The sequence below is a fragment of the Geospiza fortis genome, unplaced genomic scaffold, assembly GCF_000277835.1.
Source record: "Geospiza fortis unplaced genomic scaffold, GeoFor_1.0 scaffold992, whole genome shotgun sequence".
Taxonomy (NCBI): Eukaryota; Metazoa; Chordata; class Aves; order Passeriformes; family Thraupidae; genus Geospiza; species Geospiza fortis.
This window is the reverse complement of record NW_005054625.1, coordinates 67,554-85,158: the sequence shown is the minus strand read 5'-3', so window position 1 is coordinate 85,158 and position 17,605 is coordinate 67,554. Positions and strand designations below refer to the sequence as shown.

The following is a 17,605-nucleotide window of genomic DNA, read 5'->3' as shown; positions in this document are numbered from 1 at the left end:
CCGCTCCCGATCCCTCTCCGCTCCCTCTCCCTCTCTACATCCCGGCCCCGGACCTGCAATATGAAGGCAGCGCCGGGCAGCGCCGAGGGTGAGTGCGGCGCGAGGGACGCGGGGGTTCCCGCCGGCCCACTGAGGGAGCGAGGGGGGCCCTGTGGGGGCTGGGGATGAGGTGACGCCCAGCAGAGTGAAGCGGGCGAGGGTCTCAAAGGTGATTTGAGGTCTGGAGCAACTCTGTGATGAGGAGGGAGAGCGGAGCCGGGCCTGGTTGCTGTGGAGAAGAGAAGGTTGGGAGGGGATCCCATAAATCCGTACAGAAATCCCCAGGAGGTGTCAGGGTTTGGTGCCAGACTCTGTTCAGTCAGCGACAGGACGAGGAGCAATGGAGAAACTGAAACACCACAAATTCCACCTCGATATGAAGAAGAGCTGCTTTCCAGGAGGGTGTCGGAGCCCTGGAGCAGCTGCCCAGGGAGGGTGTGGGGTCTCCCTCTCTGGAGAAATTCCACACCCAGCTGGTCACATCCCAGGTGATCCTGCCTGGCCAGGGAGGTTGGGCTGGGTGATGTGCAGAGGTCCTTTCCAGCTCTCTCCTGGGATTTTGGCCAGCTCGCTGTTGATTGAGGAGGGGGCTTGGACCAGATGAGCTCCAGGGGTCCCTTCCCACCTCCTCAGCCTGTGTTGATGCAGCTGAGAGGTATAAAGTGCCTGAAAACAAAACCTCAGAGTAGCTGGTGTTGGAAGGGATTTCTGGAGATCATCCAGTCCAACCCCTCTGCCAGAGAGCAGGGGATACAGGTGGGTTTGGAATGTCTCCAGAGCAGGAGATTCCAAAACACCCAGCGCACATTCATTCCTTCCTTACATTGGATTTGGAGTACTCAATGTGAGGTCTGTGGGCTAGGAGAGCATCAGTAAGGAAGTTTGACAGGTGGATCCTGTGAGGTGACACCAAAATGTCGTGTTTGCCTTGGACCCTCTGGGGCTGGGGACAGGGTTTATCCTGGAATGATGCCCACTGGGGTTTTTTGACATGAAAGTATGGAAAGCTCTGTCTCTTGGCAATAAAATACAGGATTTGAGTGTTCCTGAGAGCCGTGTTCTCTCTGTCACCTTCCAGTCACTCATCCACTGCTTTGTCCCCTCCTGGCTCTTGAGCAGCACTGAGGGGACACCACCCTCAGCTTCGAGCTGGTTGTGGACTCATGGAATGTGCTGAGCTGGAAGGAACCCACAGAACCATCCAAGTCCAGCTCCCAGCCCTGCACAGACACCCCAAAAATCCCACCCTGTCCCTGAGAGCCTTGTCCCAGCACTCCTGGAGCTGTGTCAGCTTTGGGGCTGTGACCGTGCCCTGGGGAGTCTGGGCAGTGCCTGAGCACTCTCTGGGGGAAGAACTTTTCCCAAAATCCAACCTAAACCCCCCTGGCACAGCTCCAGCCACTCCCCCATGTCCTGCCACCCTCTGGGGGAAGAACTTTTCCCAAAATCCAACCTAAACCCCCCTGGCACAGCTCCAGCCACTCCCCCATGTCCTGCTGTCTGTCTGAGCACAGAATTTGTGCCAACTGGCAGCTGGAATGACTTGGCTGAGGATTTTCATGATGGAAGGTGTGAGGACCTTTCAAGAAGTTGGGAGAGGGAGCAGAGGGGGAATCCAGGACACAAAACTCACCTCACTGCTTTAACCCCGTGTTTCCCAAACCCTGAGTTTCCTGCCCCAGGTCTAACCCTGGGGATCCAGTCCTGACAGAACTGAACCTGTTGAGGCCTCACCACTCAGGGATGGTGCAGAACAGGAGCTGGGCATTTTCCAGACAGGAATTCCATGGGATTTTCATGATCCTTTAGTTTTAACAACCTGGGATGGTCCATAACATTTCCCTCACCTCGAGGTCTGTGGTTAAACCAGCGGGTAGAAAATTCTTTGAAATCAGCTTAAAGGTGGGAAGTTTTCTGAATTGTAAAGCTTCCAAAATTGGCTCATGGTGTTTCCTGAACATTCCTGTGTGCCAGAGGCAGAGAAGCTGAACAAGATGAGCTCCCTCCTGGAGAGGCTCCACGCCAAGTACAGCCAGAACCGGCCCTGGACAGAAACCATGAAGTTGGTCCGGCAGGTCATGGTGAGCATTGCTGGGCTCTGAGCAGGACCTGCCTGCAGCTTCTCTGCTCATGCCTTTGTTTTGGGTTTTAGGTCTCTTCCAGCTGTTTTTGGTTTGGTTTGGTTTCACTCTCTTCTGAGGGGTACAGGGCAGGGAGGGATGTCCAAACCTCCCTGATGTGTTTTTCCCTCCCCTAATTACAGATTAGTGCTCAGTGCCAGGAAAAGGCACAAACTTGTATTTTCTGCTACTTACCCTTCCAGGATATTGTTTTGTGGAGCAGTCACTTGTTGTTTTGTGGATATTGTTTTTGTTCAGTGACACTCAACACTCAGCCCTGGCTCAGTCAAAAATGGGTTTAAAATATTGGTGTGGGTGGGGGAAAGAGGAGCAGGAGGCAGGAGAGATCTCAGCAAAGCCTTCTGCCCATACTCAAGTATTAAAAGTTTGTCCAGCTCTTTATTTTTCTGTCACCACCTCTAAAACTCTCAGCTCAGGCCTATTTAGACCAAGTTACTAAAAAGGAAATAACTCAATTCCAGGCCTGCCTTTGTAATCTGCTTGTAAACAGATACTGTTCATCTAGAGGAATCAAGATGTTGTAATTTGGGGATGAAATCTAATCTGCTTTTAATTATCTAAATAAACCTCACTTGGCTGCCCAGAAGTTACCATAGGAGGAACAAGGAAAAATGATTTTTTTTTTCTTCTGTCTGCCCAAGGAAAAACGTGTGGTGCTGAACTCAGGGGGACACCAGCACCTGGTGAGCTGCTTGGAGACCCTGCAGAAGGCCCTGAAAGGTTGGTGTGTTCTCTGTGTGCTCTCCAAAGGGTGGAAAATACTATGGAAATGCTCCATAAAAACCACACAGGGTGTTCCTGGTGCTCAGGGGTCCATCACACACTGAGCTCAGTGCCAGGCAGGACAGTCAGGCTGTGCTGCTTTTATTGGGAAAATAAAATTCTCTCACAGAGAAGCTGTGGCTGCCCCATCCCTGAAAATGTTGGACAGGGCTTGGAGCAGCCTGGGAGAGTGGGAGGTGTCCTGCTCATAGCTTTGGGTCCCTCATGGGCTTTAAGGTCCCTCCCAACCCAAACCATTCCTTGATTCTGTGAGTGCCCACACCTGGATTCCACTTGCAGAAATTCCGTTTTCTCCTTGCAGTTTGGGAATATTTGGGTTTCTCTGTGCACACCCTCATGTCTGTATTTGGGGACAGATCCTGTGTGGTTGCACATGGGGCAGTGTGAGCAGACATGGGAGGGAGTAACCAGCTCAGATTTGGTTCATTGCTGGTGGGAATTCCTTAGAGGATGTTGGATCTTTTCCCTAAAGTTTGGTTTTTGTTCCCTCCATCAGTGTCATCTCTGCCTGCCATGACCGATCGCCTGGAGTCCATCGCCAGGCAGAGCGGGTGGGTCTGCTCCTCTGAATGGCTCAGATTGCTGCTGCTGCTCTGCCCACCCCAGAGCCTTGTGGTGCTTGGATTTGTGGGGTTTTGTGTGTTGGATTTGTGGGGTTTTGTGTGTTGGATTTGTGGGGTTTTGTGTGCTCTTGGATTGGGGTGATTTTTTGTGCTTAGATTCGAGGGTTTTGTGTGCTTGGATTGGGGGTTTTGGGTGCTTGGATTGGGGGTTTTTTTTTCTGGGGTTTGTGTTGGATTGGGGTGATTTTGTGTGCTTAGATTCAAGGGTTTTGTGTGCTTGGATTTGTGGGTTTTGGGTGCTTGGATTGGGGGGTTTGTTTTGTGGGGTTTGTGTTGGATTGGGGGGTTTTGTGTACTTGGATTGGGGGCTTTTTTGTGCTCTTGGATTGGGGTGATTTTGTGTGCTTAGATTCGAGGGGTTTGTGTGCTTGTGTTGGGGATTTTGTGTGTTGGATTGTGAGGTTTTGTGCTCTTGGATTGGGGTGATTTTGTGTGCTTAGATTCGAGGGGTTTGTGTGCTTGTGTTGGGGATTTTGTGTGTTGGATTGTGGGGTTTTGTGTGCTTGGAGTGGGGGGTTTTGTGTGCTTGGATTCAGGGATTTTGTGGGGTTTCCTGGGGGCTGTGTGGGGTTTTTCTGTGCATCTCACAGCGATTCCTCTTGTGTTTCCTCCGGCAGCCTCGGGTCCCACCTGAGTGCGAACGGCACCGAGTGTTACATCACCTCTGACATGTTCTATGTGGAGGTGCAGCTGGACCCTACAGGGCTGCTCTGTGATGTCAAGGTGGCTCACCATGGAGAAAACCCCGTGGTGTGTATTCCTGGCAAAGAGGAACCATTGTGCTTTTGGGATTCTCTTTATTTTGAGCAGAGGAAATGGGTTTTATTTAACATTCCCTTAGACCCAGAGTAGTTTGCTCCTGTGGGATTTTCTAATCAATGCACACTATGGATTCACAACTTGCAAAATTATTTGGGGAAGTTACCTCAGTTTTTCTGAGAATTTTATGGAAGTTTTTGCTGTGTTTCCAAGGGAAGTTATTCTTACAAAGCTCAGATCTGGGAATGGAAAGTTAAAAATTGTGGAGTGCTGGGAGAAAATGCCCTTCTGCATGTGGAGGAGAGTTTGAGCTTGGTGTTTGATTGGCCTCTCCTCAAAACAACTCATCTTTAATATCCCTATGTAAGCTCATAGATTTTCAACCTAAATCTTCCCAGCTTGAGAAGTTTATTTCAAATTAATCATTTAAGAGGAAATATTATTACCTGGACTTGTCCCAGCAGGGCTTGAGGGGCAGAAGTAGAACCACAGCAAGTGGTTGTGAGCATTGTGTGGCTTCCCAGGAAAAGCTGATGTTTGGGAATTTCCCTGCTCTGATATTTCCCAGCTGCAGAGCTGCACAAAGCCTGGAGTGGCTGCATCCCACACTGACATCCTTGTGTGTTCCTTCCTTTTCAGAGCTGTCCAGAGCTGGTGCAACATCTGAGGTGAGTGACAGGGGAGGGTTGTTGTGTTTTCTCTTTGCTGTAATGATCTGATGCTATTTGATGTCTGGAAACACAAAATTCTTCACAACTGCTCCTTCCCCACAAAGTGTCTTCACTTCTCCAGGGGATTTTCTGGCTTTGGCTCAGATCTTGTGATTCTGGCTGCTGTGCAAGGTATCTTCAAAGCCCACAGCACATTAAAGCTGGATCATGTAAAGAACACATTTTCATGTAGCAAAAGTCTTTTTTTTAAGTGGCTCAGCATCTTTATTAATATCACTTTTTAAAATGAAACCTATCTCTTACTCATTTGAATACTTGGTAACTTCCACCTTTTTCCTTTCAGAGAGAAAAATTTTGATGAGTTTTCAAAGCATCTGAGGGGACTTGTGAACCTGTATAAGCTGCCAGGGGACAAGTAAGTCCAGGATATATTTATATCCACATATATAAAATGAAATAACAAGTCTAGAATACATTTATTTATACCCACACATATAACATTAAAAAACCCTCCAAGCTTGTAGGTTTGCACTTCACAGTTCTTTCAAGTTTTCTTATATTGTTTTATTGTTTTTGTTTTTTCCTCTAAGCAAACTTAAAACTAAAATGTACTTGGCTCTGCAGTCCTTGGAGTTGGATCTCCAAAAGATGGCTGGGATGTATTGGTAAGTTTTGTGGTGTCTGTGTGGTTTTCTAAGTATCTATAAATGCTTAGAGCTCTGAGAAATTCCTTTTTAACTGCAGGATTTGATTGGAAGAGAGTCTAAAAGGCAAAATAAAAGTTTGTAACAGGTGGATTCAGTGATGATGTGGTTTAAATTGAGAAAGCTTTGGCCTTGTTTCACTGCTGTAGGTTCAGTGATAAACCAGCCATGCTGTAGAGGGTAAAGCAGCTTTTGTTTTGCCTGTACAGTGGGAAGTTTTTGATCAATCCCTCTTTGGGTCCCAGAAACGTGAATTTTGAGTTGAAATCAGTCTCAGCACTTGGATTTTGGCTTCAGGTGTGGCTGTGGCTTGTTTCAGACTGTGATTGCCTCTCTTGCAGGCAAGCCACCAATGCAAACCCCCTGGACAAGATCCTCCATGGCAGTGTTGGCTATCTCACCCCCAGGAGTGGAGGTACCTGTGATTCACTCTTAAAAAAATGAATTAATTTAAATTAATTAATTAAAAAAATTCTTTGTTCCTGGCCTGAAGTATGGGTCACAGTTCCACATTAACTGATGACAAATAATAAAGTAAAAGAGGGACAAAATCTTTGGGTGTTTGTGTGGCTTTGTGGGGTGGGGATGATCAGGATGACTTCTCAGGATGCCTCATGAGGAGTTTCTCTCCCCCAGGTCTCCTGATGAACCTCAAATATTACGTCTCCCCCTATGATTTATTTGAGGATGGCACTGGAGCCCCTGTGGTTTTGCACGAGAACAATGGTAGGTGAGCTGGGGATCTGCTGGGACACAGAGCCTTTTCCCTTGCAGTGAATCTTATTTTAACATCAGATTTGTTTTGTTACCTGAATAAGAACATAGAATCCCAGAATGGTTTGGGTTTAAACCAAGCTCATCCACTTCCAATCCCCTGCCATGGGCAGGGACACCTTCCACTATCCCCCATCCAGCCTTATGCCTCTCCCATCATACTGAAAGTTTGTTTTTATGCATGGACATCTGGCTCTTGTTACAATGCCAAAACCAAGCTCCAGTTGTCAGGGAAAAAAAGAGAGGGAAATTTTCCAAAATCATAATTTGTTTTGCTTTGCAAAGAGCAAAGTATGAACTCGCGAATACATTTGGAAAATATTTTGAGGATGATGCAATTGGTCCACCTGGCAAGAGGGAAATGGGGATTTGGGTAGAAGAGTCAGTTTGGCTGTTGTCCATTTGGTCCTGAAGGTGAACAGTGAGCTCTGTGCCTTGTGGGGAAAGCCAGAGTAATATTTTATGGAATCACAGAATATTTTGTGTTTGAAGAGACTCCAAGGCTCATCCAGTTCCATGGGCAGGGACACCTTCCACTATCCCAGGTTGCTCCAAGCCCCATCCAACTTGGCCTTGAGCACTTCCAGGGATGAAGAGTATATTTAATTCATATTTAATCCACAGAACTTGCCACTGGTGGGGTTTTTTTTTTCCATCTTCTCCTGCTTCCCCCTGCAGTTCCTCGCTCGCTGGGTATGAACGTGTCAGTGACAGTGGAGGGAACCATGGCAATGCACAAACTTCCAATTGCTCCTCTGATCATGGGCTCCCATCCTGTGGACAGCAAAGGGTAAGGGCAGGACCTGAGGCCAGCACTCAGCTGGGGGGATTGTCACAGCATTACGGGAATTCCACATCTGCTGCCTTTAGGCCAAGAAATGCCTGTTTCAGTGTGGTGTTTTCTGAGACCTCCAGCGTTTGGAAGGATGGATGAATCTGACTCCATGTTCTTAGAAGGCTAATTTATTATTTTATGGTATTATAGTATATAAAAGAATGTTATACTAAAAACTGTACTAAAAAATAGAGAAGGGATACTTACAGAAGGCTTAACAAAATGCTAATAAAAAACCAGTGACTCTCTCTTCCAGAGTCCTGACACAGCTGGACTGTGATTGGTCATTAAGTTAAAACAATTCACATGCTAGATAAAAAAAAAATATCCAAACACATTCCAATGCAGCAAAACACAGGAGAAGCAAATGAGATAATATTGTTTTCCTTTTTCTCTGGGGCTTCTCAGCTTCCCAGGAGAAAATTTTTCAGAAAATATGACAGTGACATTTCAGGGCTGTCAGGTGCTTCTGAGGAGTGCCTTCATTTTTAAGGTGTATTTGAGCAAACATAAATGTTGTGTCAGGTGAAAGCAGAAGCCCTGCAGCTCACAGGACCTTTTGTCCCCCCATTCTTCCAGAACTCCATCTTTCTCCTCGATCACCAGTGCCAACAGCGTGGACTTGCCTGCTTGCTTCTTCCTGAAATTCCCACGTCCCATTCCGGTGTCTCGAGCTTTCATCCAGAAACTGCAGAGCTGCACAGGTGGGTTGCAGACCTGTCAGACACATCTCTGGGGTTTTATTAATGTTCCCTCGTGGCTATCAGTAAATGCTGCTGATTTTTAACATGTGCTTGGGGTTTTGTGCTGTTCTTAATAACACCTGGGCAGGTTTTTATTGTATTAGCTGGGTCCCCAGAGGAAGGAAGGAATGATGAATCTGGCTCCATGTTCTCAGAAGGCTAAATTATTATTCTGTGATAAAACATTTTGTTGTTTTTTTTTTTTTTTTATATTTTATGATACTATATTATATTGAAGAATACTAAACTATACTAAAGAATACAGAAAGGATACTTACAGAAGGTTAAAAAAGTAATAATGAAAACTTGGGACTCTTTTCAGAGTCACAGCTTGACCCTGATTGGCCAATAAGTCCAAACAATTCACTGAAACCCAATGAAACAATCACCAAACACATTCCAAAGCAGTGAAACACAGGAGAAGCAAATCAGATAATTATTGTTTTCCTTTTTCTCTGAAGCTTCCCAGCTTCCCAGCAGCAAAATCTTAGGCGAAGGGATTTTTCCAGAAAATCTGACCACCATCTCTCCCTGGATTCAGCTGCCATCATCCCCTGCTGTCTTTTCCTTTCAGGTATCCCCCTGTTTGACACACCACCCACGTTTGTGCCCCTCTATGAGCTGATCACCCAGTTTGAGTTGTCCAAGGAGGCCGATCCGCTGCCCCTGAACCACAACATGCGATTCTACGCCGTAAGTGCGCACTGCCAGCCAGCCTGGGCCATCCACAGCACCATCTCAGGGCCTTCAGCTGCCTTCCAAATGGGATAACAAAATGGCTTCCTTGTGCCCCCAATCACACAGATGATTTTTGTGTTTATCCAGCAGTTCTGGAGCTGTTCTGTGGTTGTTTGGAGGAGAGAACTCAGAGCCATGCTGAAAATTCAGTGCCAGATGTTGAACTGTAGCTACTTATTTTTGAGCTTATTGTTTACACAGGGCTTTTATCACCTCAGTCACGTTCAGAACAGAGCAGGACATTTATTCACAGACAAAATTTGTTCTTCAAGCATTAGGATTCATGTACAGGATCCTGTGGCTGCCCCATCCCTGGCAGTGTCCAGGGACAGGGCTTGGGGTCATCTGGGATAGTGGGAAGTGTCCCAGTCTGTGGCACTGGATGGCATTTAAGGTCCTCCCAACCCAAACCATTCCATGATTCTGTGATCAGCATGGTGCTTAGGAAAATGAGGTATTGAAAGATGCTTTGCTGTTGGAGTGCAGCTGCAGGGAGGAGAGCAGAGGGGCTGAGCCTGTCCCTTCCTTTTGTCCAGTGATGTGTGGCTGAATGAATTGCAGCATTTTGGGAGAAATCCTTAAATTTATGGATGAGTGTTAATTCCAGAGGGGATGCCATCCAGTGTGAAACTGTTTTAGTGGGAACAGTGAATGTTGTTGGGCAGTATTACTGCTGAGGAATTCAGATGTTCAGAGTGGAAGGAAAACATCCTCAGTGTTTGTCCAAAGGTGACACGGTGTCAGTGGCCTCTGAGCACTGCTGGGTGTCCATGATCCCCTTCTGAAGCAGGGATTGTTGGTCAGGCTCTTCCAGGACAGCAGCACTGTTACTTCCTGAACAAGGACGCTCCTCTCCCGGACGGACGGAGCCTCCAGGGGACTCTGCTCAGCAAAATCGCGTTCCAGCACCCCGGCAGGGTGCCCCTCATCCTCAGCCTCATCCGGCACCAGGTGGCCTACAACACCCTCATAGGCAGCTGTGTCAAGAGGACAGTCCTGAAGGAAGGTGAGTGCCACCTCCAGAGCAATATGAAATGAGAATGATGAGCTTTGGGGCGTTTTTCCTCATCAAAAATGAAGCCTCTGCTGCTTCCTTTGTATATTTTCCCCCATCTGTGTGGGGGTTTTGAGGCCCTGGTTTATTGTATTTGTGGCAGGAAGGGATGATGAATCTGAGTCCATGTTTTCAGAAGGCTAATTTATTATTTTATTATACTATATTAATACTATTATTATTAATATATATCATATATATTAATATATCAAGAATGCTGTACTAAACTGTACTAAAGAATCCAGAAAGGATACTTACAGGAGGTTGAAAAGATAATAATGAAAACTCGTGACTCTCTCCAGAGTCCTGACACAGCTTGGCCCCAGTTGGCCAATGAGTGAAAAAAACTCACAGCAGAAACCAATGAAACAATCTCCAAACACATTCTGAAGGAGCAAAACACAGGAGAAGTAAATCAGATAATTCTTGTTTTCCTCTTTCTCTGAGGCTTCTCAGCTTCCCAGGAGAAAAATCCTGAGCGAAAGGATTTTTCTAGAAATTGTGAATGCACGCTGGTTCATCTCCACCGTTCCCTCAGTTAAAAGTTCTCGTGTTTTTCAGATTCTCCTGGGATCCTGCAGTTTGAAGTTTGTCCTCTCTCTGACTCCTGTTTCAGTGTATCCTTCCAGCACCCTGTGAACGACTCCCTGGTGTGTGGTAAGTGGCCTCAGGGGCAGCAGGAGCAGCATTTTTGGGAGGGCTGGCAGGGTTTCCTCACCCTGTGTGCAGCGTTTTGATCTCTCCCTGCTCTCTTGCAGTGGTGATGGATGTGCAGGACTCCAGCCACGTGAACTGTAAGCTCTACAAAGGATTGTCTGATGCCCTCATCTGTACAGATGATTTCATTGCCAAGGTTGTTCAAAGGTAAGCTGGGATTTTGTCCCACCTTGTGCTCTCCCAGTCACACAGATGAGCTCCGCTCCGTCTTGTGTTTATCCAGCAGTTCTGGAGCTGTTCTATGGTTGTTTGCAGGAGAGAAGAACTCAGAGCCATGCTGAAAATTCAGTGCCAGATATTGAACTGTAGCTACTGATTTTTGAGTTTGTTGTTTACATAGAGCTTTTATCACCTCAGTCCCATTCAGAACAAAGCAGGACATTCCCAGGGCACAACACTCCTCTCACCTTTTGGGTGGGAACCACTGGTTTTGCTTCCAGCACATTATAGACTTGTTATCCCTGAGGAGAATGTGGTGTTATCACTGATTATTGAGCTCAGAAAGCTGTCCCTGCCCATGGCAGAGGGGTTGAACTGGATGGGCTTTAAGCTCCTGGGATTTTTATAAGGTTGTAGGAAATCAGGTTTACCAAGGTGTTTTCTGCCAGAATTGGAGTAACAACCCAGATTCCTTCATGAAGACAGGACAAGGGGAATGGCTTTAAACTGAAGCAGTAGTTCTAGGTGGGATATTGGGTAGAAATCCCTCCCTGTGAGGGTGGCCAGGCCCTGGCACAGGTGCCCTGAGAAGCTGTGGTTGTCCCTGGATCCCTGGCAGTGCCCAAGGCCAGGCTGGATAGGGCTTGGAGCAGCCTGGGACAGTGGGAGGTGACCCTGTCATGGCAGAGAATGGGACTGGATGAGCTTTAAGGCCCCTTCCAAACCAAAGCATTCCATGATTCTGTGCTCTTTAACTAGCAGATAATGATCTGTCAGCTATCAGTTATTAGAGATAATTGATTAATCCTCCCTCTGGGATTGCAAGTGCAGGTGTCTCTCTGAATTCAAGCAGAAAAGCGGGACATAAACCTGGACCTGCTGCTCTCCTGTGCAAGGCCCTGAATGCTCATTTTATACCTGCTGGAGGTGTGAAACCTCCCCAGTGACCTCTGCTGAGGGCAGCCAGCCCCACCTGACCCTGTGCTGTGTCTTGCAGGTGCATGTCCATCCCTGTCACCATGAGAGCCATCCGTAGGAAAGCAGAAACCATCCAAGCCGACACGCCAGCCCTGTCCCTCATTGCAGAGACAGTTGAAGACATGGTGAAGAAAAACCTGCCCCCAGCCAGCAGCCCAGGGTATGGCATGACCACAGGCAGCAACCCAATGAGTGGGACCACCACCCCAACCAACACTTTTCCTGGGGGGCCCATCACTACTTTGTTTAACATGAGCATAAGCATGAAAGAGAGGCATGACTCGGTGGGCCATGGGGAGGACTTCAGCAAAGTGTCTCAGAACCCTATTCTCACTAGTTTGTTGCAGATCACAGGGAGTGTGGGGTCTACCATTGGCTCAAGTCCAACCCCTCCCCACCACACACCACCACCAGTATCCTCACCAGCCAGCAACACCAAGAACCACCCCATGCTCATGAACCTTCTTAAGGAGAATCCTCCTCAGGATTTCTCCACTCTTTATGGGAGCAGCCCTCTGGAAAGGCAGAACTCTTCCTCTGGCTCCCCCAGAATGGAAATGGGCCCTGGGGGAAATAAACAAAAGAAAAAAAAATCCCGCGTGCCGGCCGACAAGCCCAAGCACCAGACTGAGGACGATTTCCAGAGGGAGCTCTTTTCCATGGATGTTGACTCCCAGAACCCCATTTTTGATGTCAACATGACTGCAGACACCCTGGACACCCCTCATATTACTCCAGCACCCAGCCAGTGCAGCACTCCTCCTACCACATACCCCCAGGCCCTGCCCCACGCCCAGCCCAGCATCCAGAGGATGGTTCGCCTGTCCAGCTCGGACAGCATCGGGGCCGATGTCACCGACATCCTCTCGGATATAGCTGAGGAGGCTTCCAAGCTGCCCACCAGTACTGAGGACTGCCCACCCATTGGGACTCCAGTCAGAGATTCTTCTAGTTCAGGACATTCACAAAGTGCCCTCTTTGACCCCGATGTTTTTCAGACCAACAGTAGTGAGAACCCCTACACAGACCCCGCGGACCTGATCGCGGACGCCGCTGTGAGCCCCAACAGCGACTCCTCCAACCATTTTTTTCCAGACGGGGTAGATTTCAACCCTGACTTGCTGAACAGTCAGAGCCAGAGTGGTTTTGGGGAGGAATACTTTGATGAGAGCAGTCAGAGCGGAGACACTGATGATTTCAAGGGCTATGCCCCCCAGGCTCTAACTAATTTGGGGGTGCAAGTCTTGGGGGGTGACGGGGGGGAAAATAAATTTAAGGGGAGCGCTCCGTCCGATACGGTGGATTTTAGTATTATTGCAGCTGCCAGCAAAGCACTGGGGTCCTCTGACATCATGGAGCACCACAGTGGAGGTCAGAGCCCTTTGCTGAACACGGGGGATTTAGGAAAAGAGAAGTCTCAGAAACGGGTAAAGGAAGGCAATGGGTCTGGAAGTGCCATGGCAGGTGCTGGGATGGATGGGAAGCCAGGGAAGCGCAGCCGGACGCCATCCAGTGATGGCAAAAGCAAAGAGAAACTCCCAAAGAGGAAGAAGCAGGAGACAGATGGGAAATCTCCATCTCACAGTTCATCCAACAGGCCCTTCACGCCACCAGCAAGCACAGGTGGGTCCAAATCTCCGGGGAGTTCGGGCAGATCCCAGACTCCTCCCGGGGTAGCTACTCCTCCTATTCCAAAAATAACCATTCAGATCCCAAAAGGAACAGTGACTGTTGGCAAACCATCTTCACACGGCCAGTACACAAGTAGTGGTTCTGTCACCTCCTCCAGCAGCAAAAGCCATCATAGCCATTCTTCCTCCTCCTCCTCTTCTTCCTCCTCTTCAACCTCAGGCAAAATTAAAAGCAAATCAGAAGGGTCTTCTGGCTCAAAGATGAGCAGCAGCCTCTACTCCAGCCAAGGCGGCTCTGGCTCGGGTCAGTCCAAGGGCTCGGCACAGTCGGTGGGAAAGCCGGGATCCTCCCCCATCACCAAGCACGGCCTCAGCACCGGCTCTGGCAGCGCCAAGATGAAACCTCAAGGAAAGCCATCGTCCCTCATGAACCCTTCCATGAGCAAACCAAACATCTCCCCATCCCACTCGAGGCCCTCGGGGGGGTCTGACAAACTCGCCTCTCCTATGAAACCTGTCCCGGGTACTCCCCCGTCATCTAAAGCGAAGTCACCCATCAGTTCAGGTTCTGGTGGGTCCCACATGTCTGGCACTGGATCAAGCTCGAGCATGAAATCCTCTTCAGGAATGGGATCCTCCGGGTCTATGTCACAGAAGCCACCTCCCTCATCCAATTCCTCCACGGCATCTTCATCTTCCTTTTCATCCAGTGGGTCTTCCATGTCTTCATCCCAGAACCAGCATGGAAGCTCCAAAGGGAAGTCCCCCAGCAGAAACAAGAAGCCATCTCTGACTGCAGTCATTGACAAGCTGAAGCACGGGGTGGTCACGAGCGGGCCCGGTGGAGAGGACCCCATGGATGGGCAGATGGGGCCGAGTTCCAATTCCTCAAGCCATACAATGTCCTCCAAACACAACATGTCTGGAGGGGAGTTCCAGGGAAAGCGGGAGAAGAGCGACAAGGAGAAATCGAAGGTCTCCGTTTCTGGAGGATCCGTTGACTCTTCCAAGAAGAACTCGGATTCCAAAAACGTCGGAAGCACCGGAGTGGCCAAAATTATCATCAGCAAACACGATGGTGGCTCCCCCAGCATTAAAGCCAAAGTGACTCTGCAGAAACCCGGGGAAGGCGGCGGGGACGGGCTGAGACCTCAGATGGCTTCTTCCAAAAGCTACGGATCCCCTCTGATCAGCGGCTCCACCCCCAAACACGAGCGCTGCTCCCCCAGCCACAGCAAATCCCCGGCCTACACCCCCCAGAACATCGACAGCGAGAGCGAGTCGGGCTCCTCCATCGCCGAGAAATCCTACCAGAACAGCCCCAGCTCTGACGATGGCATCCGGCCCCTGCCCGAGTACAGCGCCGAGAAGCACAAGAAGCACAAAAAGGAGAAGAAAAAAGTGAAGGACAAGGACAGGGACAGAGAGAGGGAGCGGGATAAGGACAGGGATAAGAAGAAATCCCACGGGATGAAGCCTGAGAGCTGGTCCAAGTCTCCCATCTCAGCAGATCAGTCTCTGGCCATGGCCAGCAACGCCATCCTCTCGGCCGAGCGGCCGTCCCGGGCCAGCCCCGAGTTCCTCATCGGGGAGGAGGATGATGATCTCATGGATGTTGCTCTAATTGGCAATTAATTCTCTCAGATGAGCTGTCTGCAAGTCCTGGAGGGAAGGAAGGAAGGATTCATCTCAAGCCTGCCACACAGATCTGTTTGGAGAGGGGAAAAATAAGTATTTCTAAAGTATTTCCAAGATTTTCAGACCACCAAGGTCTGTGCAGAAGGATGTGAGTGCCAGCAGCCAGGTCCCTGCCTGTGGCCTTCATCCTGTGGGCACTTCCATTCTTCATGAATTTATGAGTATTATCATCCCTGTGGGAGTTCACGGGGATGGAGCCGAGTGTGGGAATGCGGGAGCAGCTCCCAGATGGAGCAAACAGACATAGGCTGGTCTGGGAGATCCCAGTCCCTCTGCCCTCTTCCCATTCAGGATAAGCTCCTTTTGGATGTAGGAAGTTTTAAAGTAATTATTTTAGGAAAATGTTTTAAGGCTGGGTTTTAATTCTTTGGAAGAAGGAAAACCACGAGGTTTTTAATTTATTTTACTCCCATGGCATTCCTTCATTCAGTGCCCAGCTCAAGCTGGGCGCTGTTTCCTCATGGAAATCAGGGTTTTATCCCAGGTCATGGCTCTGAGGGATTGCTGCTGCCTTGGATTTGCCTTCCCATTTATTTTAGCTATTTATTCACCTCCACGTGGGAACACCTCGTGCTCCTCGTTTTCCCCCAGTGGGAATTTGGGCAGAGCCCATGGCTTTGGGTGGCTCTGCAGCTTTGGTGACGTTCCAGCACAGTGGAATTCCAGCAAATCTCAATGGAAAAGGGATTCCTGCCTGCACCAAGCTTCCCTGGAATCTCCTCGTGCTGCTGTGCTGGGAGTTGTCACAATCCTGGGAAGGATTCTCCAGCTAAAGGAGCCCTTGTCCTGCTTGGAAAACAATCTCAGAGTGGCTCAGCTGGGATCAGAGCTGCCGCAGAAGTGTTGATTTCCTTAGAAGATGGATTTTCCCCTTTTGGCTGGAATTAGGAGCATGACTCAGGCATCCTCTCCGGGCTGATCTTGTGGTCCCTGAAAGGAAAAGAGGCTCAGGAGAGTGTTTTATTTTTAAAAGCAGTTTCATCTGATTCACTCGAGTGGAATGTGGGAAATCAGGAGTTCTGCAAACACATCTCCTGTGGAATTATGGACTGAGCAGGATCCTGCTCCCACTGGATTTTCCTGGTGGTGCTGGAGGCCAGGATTTCCCCGTGGGAATTGAGATTGTGCTTCACCTTTGGGGATGCAGCATGAAAAGTTGGCAAGGATTTGAGTTTTTCTTTTAAACCACTGAAATTTCCCATCCTGGGCTGACCCCAGGGGCACCCCAGGAAAGCTGTTTGGTTTCCAGCTTTTTTGGAAAGTGTTTTTAATGCGATAATTGTAGGGATTTTTCACCCCTTGCTCCTGCCTCCAGTTTAATTCCAGGGCTCCTACACAGCGTGGGAGCCTGTCTCCCAAACTTCCCCCAGAACTTTTCCCTCCTTACATTTTCCAGTATTTATCCTTTGCTCCTGCTGTCCTGCACACCACAGCCAGAGCTTGAAATGATAGGAAAATGGGAATTAAATCCAAACCTGGAGCAAATGCTGATACCTGGCACAGTGTTGGAGTCGTGGGGTGCTGCAAAGAGGATGTCAGCAACAAAATCCCAGAGGAATTCAGCTGGACACCCTGCTCCATTGGGAATGCTGCCAGCTCAGCCTCTGGAGCCCCACCTCCTGCTTTTTTTTAATCATTTTTTTTGGGACAAAATCACTTTGATTCAAGTTGTGTGAGGGGGCACAAGCAGCCTTCCAAAAAAAGCACTTTGAAGTGGAATCCAGGCTGGGAATCCCCCAGGATGGCTCCCTGGACTCATCCTCAGCCAGAGCTGTGTTTTCCTGCTGTGCTGTACACTAAAAGTTGGAAGGGAAAGCAGCAAAATTGCCACAAAAACCTGTTTGAAAAGGAACAAGCTGCACTCGTTTCCTCTCCCCTCACCCAGACCAAAGCTCAGTATCCAAAATTCCCCCTGTGGAAGGTGGGAACAGAGGGAACAACGTCTCCTCCAGCCCAAATTTGAAGCTTTTCACCCCATTTTGGTGCCCTGTCCCCTTCCAATGACGTCAGTCCTGGGAGAGCTGAGGTGCATGACCACGCTGAAGCTTTGGGGTGTCAGTGCTCGGGCTCTGAGAAATGGTTTATTTTTGGAATATTTTTGCTTATATTCTCAATTATTTTACATCTTTCAGTATTCAGAAAGATAAAAATAAAGTGGAAAATTAAATATAAGCCAAACCTTTTAATCTCAGGTGGTGAAGTGAACACGGAGATTAAAAGAAACTGGTCCTTTTCCTCGATTATCATGATGTACATAAATCCCTGGCTGGAAAATCGCTGGAATTGTAAATATCCCGGCTCCCGCGGCAGTTTTTTTGGGCGGAAAGTGGAATTTCAACTTTTTTGGAAATATCGCAGAGAACATCTTTATTTACATGCAAATAAACCCCTTTGGTACAAATCGGTGTCGGTGTTGGTGGGGGGGGTCACAAGGCCATCCCCGCCATGCTTGATTTTCCCGCGAGAATGACGTCACCATGATGTCACCCTCGCGCCGCGCGCTGATTGGTTGAACTCGCTGCTCCCGGAAGGGAGCGGAGGGGCGGGGGACGCCCCCC

General features: G+C 48.7%; 1 protein-coding gene across 1 annotated transcript; it reads left to right on the top strand.

The window, feature by feature from the left end:
• Positions 1–6: 6 nt before the first annotated feature.
• MED1 (mediator complex subunit 1) lies at positions 7–17,448 on the top strand. The gene is made up of 17 exons (XM_005430383.3): positions 7–88; positions 2,014–2,120; positions 2,822–2,900; positions 3,460–3,514; positions 4,204–4,336; positions 4,985–5,013; positions 5,360–5,431; positions 5,607–5,681; positions 6,062–6,135; positions 6,357–6,446; positions 7,173–7,284; positions 7,909–8,033; positions 8,647–8,765; positions 9,615–9,816; positions 10,426–10,521; positions 10,623–10,728; positions 11,738–17,448. Exons 1-17 carry the CDS (start codon positions 61–63, stop codon positions 14,982–14,984), a joined length of 4,749 nt encoding a protein of 1,582 aa, XP_005430440.1. The 5' UTR covers positions 7–60; the 3' UTR covers positions 14,985–17,448.
• The last annotated feature ends 157 nt before the right edge of the window (positions 17,449–17,605 follow it).

Coding starts and splice junctions, on each gene's coding strand:
- MED1 (XM_005430383.3), top strand. CDS start 61: ATGAAGGCAGCGCCGGGCAGCGCCGAGG. Junction 2,901..3,459: donor CCTGCAGAAGGCCCTGAAAG/GTTGGTGTGTTC, acceptor TCCCTCCATCAG/TGTCATCTCTGCCTGCCATG. Junction 10,729..11,737: donor ATTGCCAAGGTTGTTCAAAG/GTAAGCTGGGAT, acceptor TGTGTCTTGCAG/GTGCATGTCCATCCCTGTCA.